Below are 12,641 nucleotides of genomic sequence, written 5' to 3'. Positions count from 1 at the left end.
ATGGACATTTGAACTTGATGGGCAATTGGTAGACAATCCTTCCCTGAGGACTTCTGGGAGTGGGCGGGGTTCCTTTGCACATCTTTGGCGTTTCCCCCCCCCCCCCCCCATTACCAATCCTGGAACCGAGGCCAAATGATCTTCTCATACACCCGGGAAAACCTACAATGAACTTGGGGACTATTCCAGTGAATGTTAATCACCAATCTTGCACATGAAACGATTCTGCTTTATCTTGTTCCTATATTCTTGCTCTTCCTAAGTCTTCATCTGCAAGTAAGCCTGCCTCAAAATCTTATTCTGTTTGCTTTTCGGTAGATAAAAAATTAAATAGGATTAAAATGACTATATTAAAGAATGAGCAGTCAAAGGTCAACATTCTCATTTCCCTATTGCCTCAATCATCTCTTTAAGAATTTATCCAAGTCTTTTAGTCAACTTAAGTCAATCTGCTCCACATTCTATCAGCATTATTGTAATACTGCTTGAAAGATGGAATAAAGCGACTGAAGTTATCTGTCTTCAACATGCCAACCAATAAGTCATTTGTCAGATCTTCTAAATGAGGAATAACTGGTGGAATAAGTGACTTATGTCATACTCTTTGGAAAATGTTGTGAAATTGTATGTCTTTCTAAATTAAATTTAGAGTACCCAATTCGTTTTTTTCCAATTAAGTGGCAATTCAACATGGCCAATCCACCTAACTTGCACATCTTTGGGTCGTGATGGCGAGACCCATGCAAACACGGGGAGAATGTGCAAACTCCACCCGGACAGTGACCTGAGGCTGGGATCGAACCTGGGACCACGGTGTCGTGTGTCAGCAATGCTAACCAGTGTGTCACCCCAAAATTGTGTGACTTTTGGGGAACACGTATTCCATGCCTTTCTTTCTCATATCCTAACTTGCTGCCTATAAACCTGTCACAACCACCTGTAAATTTTGCAACAACGAATGCTTTAAGCTCTTAGCCTTCCACAATCCAGGAAGAGCTCCAACTCGCAGTTTACTCTGACATTCTAGAAATTGCTATTCGATGTTCTTTCATTAATCGCTTGATGGAGTCAAAATCAAACCTGCAACCATTCCTGTTAATTGAGGAAGGCCACCTCTCAGGGGCAAGAGAATCCACTAGAAATCAGGATCCAACTAACAGATCATTCAATCAATATGCAAATAGACCTACTTTACCACTCATCACCAGGAAACTAGAAGGTGACCTTTGTGCCTCATCCTCTTTTAATGAGTCATTATTTTACCATTTTAGCTGACAAAATATTATCAATAGTTCTTCATACAAATGTTTAAGGTACTCTTAACAAAGCTGCTACTTAGAACGGAGGAATTTGATATTAAGCAATGATGCTTCAACATGCTTCAACCATAGAATTCCTACAGTGCAGAAGGAGGCCATTCAGCCCATCAAGTCTGCATGAACCCTCTGAAAGAGCATCCCACCTGGGCCCATTCCCCCACCCTCAGACTCAGTAATTTGCTGTTTTTTCTTGTTAATATAACTGAAAACCGATCGTGGAAATAACATATTTATACAATTTGCTATGACAGATAATTTTGTAAGACTACACAAAACTCAGGTTACTGAGATTGAATAGTGTAAACTCGTCATTTAGGGGCTCTTGCATTGATGTTGTTCTGGCTTAGTTGGTGGCACTATCTGCCCTACGTTAAGAGGCTGTGGATTGAGACTCATTCCAGGACTTGAGTACAGAAATTACGGTTGAGACTCCAGTGAGAAAGAAATGAAAGTTGCCGTAGTTTCAGAGGACCATAGGATGCTCTCCCCTTTGAGGAAATGGGGACTTCGTGGTAACCTCAGCCAATCGGGAAGTCGGCTGGCTCAGTCGGTTGGACAGCTGGTTCGTGATGCAGAGCGGAGTCAACATCGCGGATTCACACTCCAGTACAGTACTGAGGGTGTACTGCTCAGTTGGAGGCGATGCCTTTTGCGTGAAATGTTAAACTTAAATGTCTGTCCTCTCAGGTGCGCTAAAAGATGCCAGGGCACTGCTTTGAAGAAGCGTTTTTTTCCCCACTAATTTAGAGTATCCAATTATTTTGTTCCAATTAAGAGGCAATTTAGCGTGGCCAATCCACCTACCCTGCACATCTTTCGGTTGTGGGGGGTGAGATACACGCAGACACGGGTAGAATGCATAAACTCCACACGGACAGTGACCCAGAGCCGGGATTCAAACCCGGATCCTCAGCGCCGTATGCAGCAGTGCTAGCCACTGTGCTACCCCTGTGAAGAAGAGTTATCCCTGGACTTCTGGCCTACGTGAATCCCTCAGTCAACATCATATACCGCCCTGATTGAATGGCGGAGCAGACTCGATGGGCCAAATGGCCCAATTCTGGTCCTATGTCTTATGGTCTGATGGTCTTTTAAAAACATGTTATCTGGTCATTATTATAATGCTGTTTGTGGAAACCTGCTGTGTCAAATTTGTTGCCACGTTTCTCTATATTACAACATTGACCACATTTCCAAAGTATTTCATTGGCTGTGAAGTGTGTTTGGACATCCTGTGGTCAGGAAGGGTGCATGTAAAAACAATTCTTTCTTTTTTCTATCCCATTTTACATATCCACAAAGTAAGACACTGAAAATGTCAAACAGAAAGCCCATTTTGTTAAAATTTCATTTCCGCTTTGTATATCATAAAAACAGTAGTGTTGTGGATATTCTTTGTCTACTTTGTCGCACTTAGCCCTGATTGACCAGAAGGACAAAACAGTTTGTAAGCATTGAGTAAAGTTGGATCGTCAGCAGTAGGTGGGAATGGGGTCAAGCGATCAGTGGGTGAGCGATGGACAAGGCGGGCTCAGAAATGGCACACGGGGAGCTAGAAGGTAAATTAGGAAATTGCACATATTTAGAGTTGGACAGGATGGATCTTGGAGGAGATTTGGCTGGGTGCGCAGGACGTGGGGATGCCCATCAAGGGCAGCAAGGACGGCACAATGGTTAGCACTGCTGCCTCACAGCACCGGGGACCCGGGCTCAATTCTAACCTCGGGTGACTGTGTAGAGCTTCCACATTCTTCTCCTGTTTGCATGGGTTCTCTCCCACAGTCCAAAGACGCGCAGGTTAGGTGGATTGGTCTCACAGGGTTAGGGTGTGGTTTGAGCCTGGGTAGGGTCCTCTTTCAGAGGGTCAGTACAGACCGAATGGCCCCCTGCTGCACTGTAGGGATTCTACGAAAACACAGCGAACAGACAAAGAAGCTCATGAACTTCTGACACTTATTAGAACTGAAGTCGAAGGGGTGAAGGAAAAGTGCTGTGAAGAGATGGAGGAAAAGAAGGGCTTGGCATCACCTTTTACATTGATATATAAAATCTAATTGTTCAACCAGCATTGATGGCTCTGTATTCTGCATCATTATTTAAAACAGCTTCCTCACATCAACATTTCACCTATTACAGCTGACATGAAGACCTTTTTGCATTACAGTGTAGAGAACAGTGAGTGTTATTTGTCTCTCGTGTGCTGGCTCTTTAATGTGAAGTCATATTCAGGATGCATATTAACTGCAATCATTTTCAGAACTAAAATGGTTGATGCCATTCAGTTAATTTGATATTATTGCACGAGAATGCAAAATGTCACCACAAAGTACAAATTCGAAGTTACAGAGCAGGGGTATTATGGTCCTGGCGTTTTACACCTTTTATTTAATATACTGAGAATCAACCATACAAACCTGGGTCAGCCAGGCATTTGTCGTCATTATTTGTTCTCTCTCATTCTGGGGAAAAATAAAAATAACACCATTATATCTTAAATTATTCCAAGTCATATACATGAAGCCACCATCGTGCAACGTCAGCAAATTTTTATGGTCCGACCAAACTGAAAATATCAACAACATCAGTTGAACAAATGGACAGATTGCGATCATTTAAAGTGCTTCATCAGGGGAAAAAAAGATGCTGGCTGTGTAGTTTCTGCTTGAGTTTACTGTTCCTTCAGGCGCAACTTGCCTGATGTCAGCATGACCACACTATGGATGATGTGGAGATGCCGGCGTTGGACTGGGGTGAGCACAGTAAGAAGTCTGACAACACCAGGTTAAAGTCCAACAGGTTTGTTTCAAACACTAGCTTTCGGAGCACTGCTCCTTCATTCACCTGAGGAAGGAGCAGTGCTCCGAAAGCTAGTATTTGAAACAAACCTGTTGGACTTTAACCTGGTGTTGTAAGACTTCTACACTATGGATGGTGGAATTCTAAGCACAAATTGTGCTCCGCGTCGAGTGTGTTTTTGTGGTCTTTTCAATTAATTTAAAAAGCAGCATGTTAGAAGAAGGCCCTGGTTTCAAGGCTTACCACACCCCAGGGTGAATAAATTATCATTGGACTTTTTATGATAAGTGCGCTCGTTTGAAGGAGGTGCTAAAATTAAGAGGCGGTTTAAACGCAAGGGCTCAGAGTGAAGTCAGCCGTGCACTTGCACAAGGAAACTAACAGGGAACCATAGCCATGGATAATGGTATCGCAGCACTGGTTGGAGGCAATGGGTCTGGTAAGACTGGTTTTGCTTGAGTAGATTCCCCTCACCCGGGCTAGATTCTCTGATTCTGGGGCTCTGGCCCCACGCCAGTGTGGGGAACGGTGGCGTTTTACGCCAGATACAAAATGGCGTAAAATGGCCACCGATTCCCCATTTAGCTGGGGGCTAGCATGCCGGCAACATAGAGCACTCGGCTCTAGCTGCCCGTATGGCCCGGGGAATTGTCCGTAGCCTGCAGCAGCCGTGCCGTGCTATATAGCGGAGGCCGCTCGGGCACCTGGCCCACGAAATAGTCCTCCCTTTGGTCGGCTTGCGTGCCCCGGACCACCCCTCCTCCACTGTGCCCCCAGCCCTTAATAACGGTCCCCCCCCCCCCCCCCCCACCGCCCACGGATCATCCCTCCCCAACTGTGGCGGCGCTGGACTGAGTCCGCAGCCACCACGCCGAGTTCCCGACGGATGAGACCGCACGTGACCGACGCCATCGGGAAATCGGCCAGTCGGGGGCGGAGCATCGGGGCGGCGGGCCTCAGGCAATATCCTGAGGCTGTCGATACGTGGCGTGGCGTACTCTCCGAATACGGCACTTTGGAGGGGCGGAGCATCGCGAAAGCGGTACCGCCTCCGATTTGGCCGGGGACTGTGATTCCCCGGCTGATCGCCGAACGCGATTTCGCCGTCGGCGACCAGAGCATCCAGCCCCCTGTCTTTCAATTCCATTGTTGGTTCTCTAAGCCACCAAGGTGTGTGGAACAGAAAGACAGTTACAGTGGTGATGAAGCCCAGAGCAGAAGTATCCTGACCCTGGGGTATCTCATTGAGCAGGGTATTGTCACCAACTGGGATGTCGTGGAGACTTAAGCTTTCGTCCCTGGACATCCCTGTCATCCCGGGGATCAATCGAGTTGGGTAAGGTGATGAAAACTGTGCACAATATTGGAGTTGTCATCTCACAAAAGTGCTCTGTCATTGCAGCAACATTTATGTACAATAAAGACAAATATATAATTTACACTGTTGCATTTTGCGCACTTGGCACCTGAGTCTGCATCCTTAAATGAACACGGCAGCAATCTTTTGGTTGATATCAGATTTTGCAATACAAAATGTTTAAGCATCTCTGTAATATTGTCTCCGTGAGAGCTGTGGGTACTCACCACACTTATTAGCTGTGAGAGGGACACTTTAATGGCAATGGTCACGATCTCACTGCTGTTCTTTGCAGGTCTGATCAGTTTATTGTACCGGTCTGCATGTAAAAGGTAGCTAGCTAGCCTCTCTTCTGCATTTGGTGGTAGGGTACCTATAAAGATAAAGAAAAGTTAACTTCACGTTTTAACAACATTTACTGCTTATTTTGGTTTCTTTTTCAAAGTTGATTATGGTGCAGGACTTCAGTGTTAGGGTTTAGGATTGTCTCCCACTTTCAGTACTTCCATTCGCAGTACAGCCACAGAGTAGCCACAATCGAAATGTTTCCTAGGTTTCCCAAATAATTTTCCCTAACTCATCAGAAACGTTGGATAGGATGTTCAAAGCACCAACAGGAACATCCTGGGCGGGATTCTCCGGACGCCGATGGCGAAATCACGTTCGGTGATTGGCCGGAGAATCCCCGTTCACGACCAAATCGGGGGCGGCGCCACTTTCGCGATTCTCTGCCCCTCCAAAGCAGCATACACTCTGAGTACGCCGCGCAACGTATTGATGGCCTAAGGAGATTGCCTGAGGCCCGCCCCCCCCAATGCTCCGCCCCCGACAGGCCGAGTTCCCGACGGCGTGGGTCTCTCATGGTCTCATCCGTCGGGAACTTTGTGTGACGGCTGTGGACTCAGTCCAGTGGCGCCACAATTGGGGGAGGGCCGATCCGCGGGCAGATGGGACTTTGCCAGGGGCTGGAGGCACTGTCGGGATGGGGGGGGGGGGGGGCACTATTTCGCAGTTTGGGTCTGTGGGCGGCCGGCGCCATGTTGCACGGCACAGCCGCTGGAGGCCACCAGTTTTGATGGTTCATCTTGATGGAGAGGATCTCGCTACACCAGTCTGAGCTGAACTGAAAAAGATAACAGCTTCATACGGACAGGAAAAGGTATAGATAATAACCATCTACGACTTACGGTACAACTGAATGTATAGTCGTAGTGAGCATGTAAAAGAAACCACACGTATCTTGGAAACGACACTCAAAGTGTATGAAGACTACGGTCCTGATTTAACCAGCGCGTTGCACCCGGTGTTAATCTGGGCAAGCCAAATAAATAGCGGGAAAGGCCAAAATCGAGATTCGGGTCAGGCACGAGCCAGTTTGCAATTCACCCGGCCCGCTCCCGATGGCAGGTTCCGGATCTTGGCCGAAAATGACGAGAATATAATTAACCCTCATTTGCATTCATTTCAATCTCATTGGCGAGATTGAAGTTGAACTCAGCGGTCTCTTGGGATTTACCCGGCTCTCCAGCGCGAAATCACACAGGAGTCATTTAATACTCCTTCGCAAAAATGTGAAGTTGCCGCAATGGCTGCTGAAGAGGAGTGAGTAGCCATTTCCGTTTTCCAGCATGCCGCTCAAGCACAGCAGAGCTGCTGACCCAGTGCTCGGGGGGGGGGGGGGGGGGGGGGGGAGTCGGGACACCTCAGAGCGGTCAGGGGGCTGAAGTGTTCCATGCCGGGGTTCGCCCCCTCGACTGGGAGGGGTGAGGGGCTTTGCATCTATAAGGCCTTAAAGCAAGGAGCAGGAGCAGGAGGAACAGGAGCAGCCATAGCTTCGGCCAGCCTGTCCGACCAAACACTTCCAGGTCAGAGCCCCGTTGCAGCTTATCTCATGAAAATCAATTTTACTCCCTTTGGCGGTGAGCAGCCTCTTGCTTCACAGCTGAAGGCTATTTGAAATAAGGAATTGGCCTTGTTAGATGTGAAAGCGCTTCACAGTTGGAGGTTGTGTTTGCTGCTTGCTCCTGCTGGTGGCTGCAAATGCCTGGAGGCTACTGTTACTGGTTCCTTCCTTTACTGTCGCCGGAAAGAAGGACAATTTTTAAAAAGTTATCTGCGTCCTGGAACACCAGGCTCAGGGGGCGTATGAGTCCAGAAGGCAATCCGGTTTAAAGCAAGAAGACGCTGCGGGACCTGGTGCTCGTTATTGATCCAAATGGGCCACCTGCTAACACCACTGAAGAAATGTTTTCACAGATTGCTGCTGCTATTGTTACCAACCTGGGGAGTGATGCATGTAACTGGCACGTCACTGCATGTTAAACACATTGAAAATCAAGGATGTTCAACTGCACCATGACTGCCAGTGGAATATGTGGATGCCAGGATTTGGTTCTGGTGAGATTGGGCCGTGTGGGAGGGGCCTGCACAGCTGCGGCTCCTGGACAGAGAATGACACTGAAACGTGGAACAAGTCACACATTGATGGACAGATCATTTCTATGACAAAATCCTGGACATAACACATTCTCAGGCTTATCCTCCATTTCTGTTGAGGAACCTGCAAGGGGTGTTTTTTTTTTTTTGGAAAATGAGCAGCTATAGCTTTGTATTGATATTGAACCAATATCAATACCTACATTGAACGGTGATATTTCCTTGTTTTCTGGTGATTAGTGTGATACGTGGAATATTACATCGTTGATTATCAAATCATTGTTACTGCTGACTGTTTAATAAACAAAATATTCTGAACTCTCAAGTGCCTCTTCAAGGGCACACGTGGCCTGTCTCAGAGGATGATTAGTGCATGGCATGTCCAGCAAACATTCCCGTACCAGCTTACCTGAACAGGTGCCGGAATGTGGCGATGAGGGGCTTTTCACAGTAACTTCATACTTGTGACAATAAAAGCTTATTATTATTAATCACTGATGCCTGAACAGCGTGCCTGAACTCTCAGAGTGTCAGTACTAAAGAGGCAGCTGGCAACAATCAAACACAGAAGAGCAGGGCTTCACCACTGAGGATCTTCTCACGGCCAAAGGGTAAGCGTGTGGATTAGGGGAGCGCACCTGAGCACGATCTCCCTGATGTTTTCGGAGAAGATCTATGGTTTCGGGACACCTGATGTAGCCGGGGGTGAGTGTGCAGAGGAAGGTTCGCCAGCACAATTAGCTCACTGGATGGCTCTCTGGAAGAAGAAGGACATGTAAGGATGGGGGAGGCTTGGGGAATGTGAGGGTCCGGGGATGGAAGCCCTATCTGATTGTCGGTCTATCAACTTCTCCAAATCCTTACAGGTACCAAAATGGTTTCTAGTGTCAATCCTGCAGCGGCTGCCCTCGCGTTGCTGGTGGCAGTCAAGGCAGCCAGACGCCAGAGAAGGCAGCAGCAAAGACCCAGGCTGGAGGAGGCACCCCATATGCAGTGGGCCACCGCACGCCCTGAAGACATGGCCACCCATCAGGCTGAGGGGAAATCCCAGAGCCGGAGGCTAGCGATGGCCTAAGGTGTACAAGAGCGGTTGATCATTCAATGAGATGACCGGCAACGTATGTCACAGGAGATTCCGTCCCAACAAAGTGACAGGGCGGCACCTGTGCCACGCCCTCGCGGACCTGGCACCCCATGGAAGTGGACTCCCCCTTTTGGTGGGTGTGAATGTTACCGTAGCCTTCCATATTTATGCCACCGGTTCAGTCCAAGGCTGGAGCACGGATCCGTGTGGCATTTCACAATCTACAGCCCATAAGTGCATCTGGGAGGTGATAGATGCTCTGTATGCCTGGGCATCGGACTGTATCACCTTTGAGTTGGACCAAGCCCACCAAAATGAACAGGTGCAGGAATTGCCGCCATCACCGGGATGCCCCAGGGCCAGGGGGTAATTGATGGCATACGTGTCATCCTGTGTGCAACGAAACATTAGAGAGTGCCCTTTAGTCACAGAAAGAGGTTTCACTCCCTGAATGTTCAGACCCTGTATGACCATCACCTCCGTATCATGCATGAATGTGCCCACTACAGAGGAGAGTGCATGCCAGCTCCTTCATGGGGCACTCGAAGATCCCAGGTGTCTTTGAGGAGCACCCCAAGATGACGAGATTGTTGTTGGGGATAAGGGATATGTGCTGAGATCATGGCTGATGTCACGGGTACGGAGGCCTGAGATTGATGCAGGCACCCGTTATAATAAGGCCCACGTTGCCACCCCCGTGCAGTCATTGAGCGGTGCAGCAGACTGCTGAAAATGCGGATCCGCTGCCTGACCACTCTGGTGGTACACTGCAGTACACCGCCAGAGAGTCTCCCGCTTTGTGGTGATCTGCTGTGCCCTCCACAACCTGTCACAGCAACATGGTGACATGGGAGAGGATGAGGGACATGCGGCCTCGTCTGAGGAAGAGGTGGACGGGGTGGGGGGGGGGGGTGCTGGAGGAGGAGCCGGAGGATGGAGGACGGGAGGCGGCAAGGATCCAACATGCCTGAAGGACCAGGGAGGCCCTCATTGTCTCCAGATTCTTAGTACGAGGCCGTGTCCTTCAGCTCACCCCCCCCCCCCCCCAATTTCACTCCCTCCCCCCAAACCCTTCTTCCCCCTCCACCCAATCCCTCCTTCCCCCTATTTCCCTGCTTCCCCCTGAACCTGCCACCCCTCCCCCAATGGCCCCTCCCTCCCACTGACCGCTCCCCATCACACCACCACCTCCCTGACCCTCCCAGGGGTCTGTGTAACATCACTCCAAGGTGATGGGCCTGTGTCGGCACTGTCAGTGGGTCACTGTACAAGGAGGCAGGAGAGTGATGATAACGAGCTGTGAGGAAAGCTCTGGTGCTCCTCAGCTTCTGCAAAAGTCTGACTCCTGTCTTTCTGCTGACAGCGTGCTCACACCCATCCTCTGAACGGGGTCTGCATTGGGGGCTTCTGATCGCGGACCAGTGTGTCGTGGATGGCGGAGGGAGCGAAGGGCAAATGGGGGTGCAGTGAAGATTAAAATGACAGAGGTTTCAAATATATCAGGTGTTACATGTTTTAATAGTGAACATTTTACATTTCAATTTCCCCTAGCTACAGACAGTGAACTCCCCAGTGCCCACCCAGTCCTCCTCACTCTTCTTGATCTTTCGTAGTCTAGTGCTACGTCTGCTTGTGTCCCAGGATGCATGGGATGGAGGTGCAGCTGAAGTGAACTCCAGAGGCCTCTGAGTCATCTGGCCCTGCCAGTCCTGGCAGCTCCCCATTGTCTCCACCATGGTGTCGATGACCTCAGCGATGGTCCTCAGTGACTGGGCCACGCTGAACATAGAACATAGATAGAACATAGAACAATACAGCACAGAACAGGCCCTTAGGCCCTCGATGTTGTGCCGAGCAATGATCACCCTACTCAAACCCACGTATCCACCCTATACCCGTAACCCAACAAACCCCCCCCCCCCCCTTAACCTTACTTTTTAGGACACTACGGGCAATTTAACATGGCCGATCCACCTAACCCGCACATCTTTGGACTGTGGGAGGAAACCGGAGCACCCGGAGGAAACCCACGCACACACGGGGAGGACGTGCAGACTCCGCACAGGCAGTGACCCAACCGGGAATCGAACCTGGGACCCTGGAGCTGTGAAGCATTTATGCTAACCACCATGCTACCGTGCTGCAGTGCTTCGGGCAATGTCCACCCGCATCTGGGACATGTCCCCCAGCGACTGGGATATGATGTCCCGGACCTCAGCCATGGTCATCACAGACTGAGCCACGCCCAGGGCACCACCATTGAAGACGCGGATGTCGTGCTCCAGGTCTGCGGTCACCAACCTTGCAGCGTTGGCCTCGGTGCCACGCATTGTCGGTAACATCTCGTGCCCGAAGACTTTGGGACTCCTTAAATTGGCTGTGCACTCACTGGAATGTCGCTGACATCCCCTACTGAATGCCGCAGCTGTGGCCTTATCATCTGCTCCAGCTCTGTGAGAACCTTGTGCAGAGGCTCGGCATCTGGCTGGGACCCAGCTGAGTCCTGAGATCCAGTAGACCTCCGACTGCTCGCTCCCTTGGGTGTTGCTGCCTCCACCTGATGCGCATCGGCAACTGTGTGGTGCTCACCAGATTGTGCCCCAGAAGCCTGTCCACTAATGTTGCCCACCGAGGTGTGCGCCTCTGCACTGGTGGGAGATGGAACTCAAAGCTGTGACGCTTCGGTGTTGGTCTCTTTGGAGCTATCCTTTCAGGTTGTCTCTTGGGTGGCAGGGGCGTGGGGGAACGACTCTATAATGTCTGGCCTCATCAGATGGAGCTTCTGTGAGACAGTGGACATGTGATCAGTTAGCGGGAACGATCACTTTGTCTGACATGAACAACTCACTTGGGACAGGTCATCTGAGTGAAGGGGCAGTGGATCCTCATCTCTGTGGTGCAGACCAACTTCACTGGCGGTGACTGCGCTCTCCTCGGACAACCCTGAGATTTCCAGGGGCCGTTCCTTATGGGGGGGGGGGGATGACCCGGATCTATGGCATCACTCCCACCTCCCCCCCCCCCCCCCCCCATCCCCCTACGCCACCACACCATCTTGCCATTTCCCGCTTATTATGGGCGATCTTCTGCGGGGACAAAGAGCGGGCATTGTGAGATGCACGGCTAGTGGGACGGGGGGGTCTATAGCAGGTGGCATGTGTGCGCACTGCACCTGGGCATGAAGTGGCTGCGGTGGTGGGTGCCAACAAATGCTGAGGAACTCGCACGAATATCGGATGTGGGGAGGGTGTGAGGTGTCAGCCAGTGATTTGTGGGGGGAGGGGGGTGGCAGACACCTGGAGAGAGGTGGTAACTTAACCTTGCAGGTCATTGAAGGTCTTCTTCCGATATTGGATGGCGTTCCTCCTAGTCATGCTGCCGACGCTGTCACTGCTTTCCAGGCGGGAATGCTAGCCCTGCTGCAGGTCATTAGAGCCCCTCAGGGGAACAGAGTAGCCCGTCTCGCACCCACGGCGCGGAGAAGCCTGGCTAGATCGGCATCGCCAAAGCAAGGAGCACGCCTATGCGCTGCCATGCTTGCGTGGTGACTGGGAGTGAGTGGTGAGGCAGCGCGTAAAAGCAGCTCCCCCTTATTAGCGGCGATACGCTGGGGCGCGAATCTGGCGAATCAGACGGCGAGACAGCCGAT

General features: G+C 50.2%; 1 protein-coding gene across 2 annotated transcripts in view; it reads right to left on the bottom strand.

The window, feature by feature from the left end:
- Positions 1–12,641, bottom strand: part of chrnb5a (cholinergic receptor, nicotinic, beta 5a) — a 164,108-nt gene that overhangs the window by 27,282 nt on the left and 124,185 nt on the right. For both annotated transcript variants that reach the window (XM_038804222.1, XM_038804224.1), the window contains exons 2-3: positions 5,700–5,845; positions 3,734–3,778 (exon numbers count right to left, since the gene is read on the bottom strand). In XM_038804222.1, coding sequence (XP_038660150.1) covers positions 3,734–3,778; positions 5,700–5,845 — 191 coding nt within the window. The remainder of the gene's footprint in view (positions 1–3,733; positions 3,779–5,699; positions 5,846–12,641) is intronic.

This window comes from Scyliorhinus canicula, chromosome 8 (assembly GCF_902713615.1).
Source record: "Scyliorhinus canicula chromosome 8, sScyCan1.1, whole genome shotgun sequence".
Classification (NCBI taxonomy): Eukaryota; Metazoa; Chordata; class Chondrichthyes; order Carcharhiniformes; family Scyliorhinidae; genus Scyliorhinus; species Scyliorhinus canicula.
The sequence above is the reverse complement of the archived record's forward strand: the minus strand, read 5'-3'. Positions and strand labels throughout refer to the sequence as shown.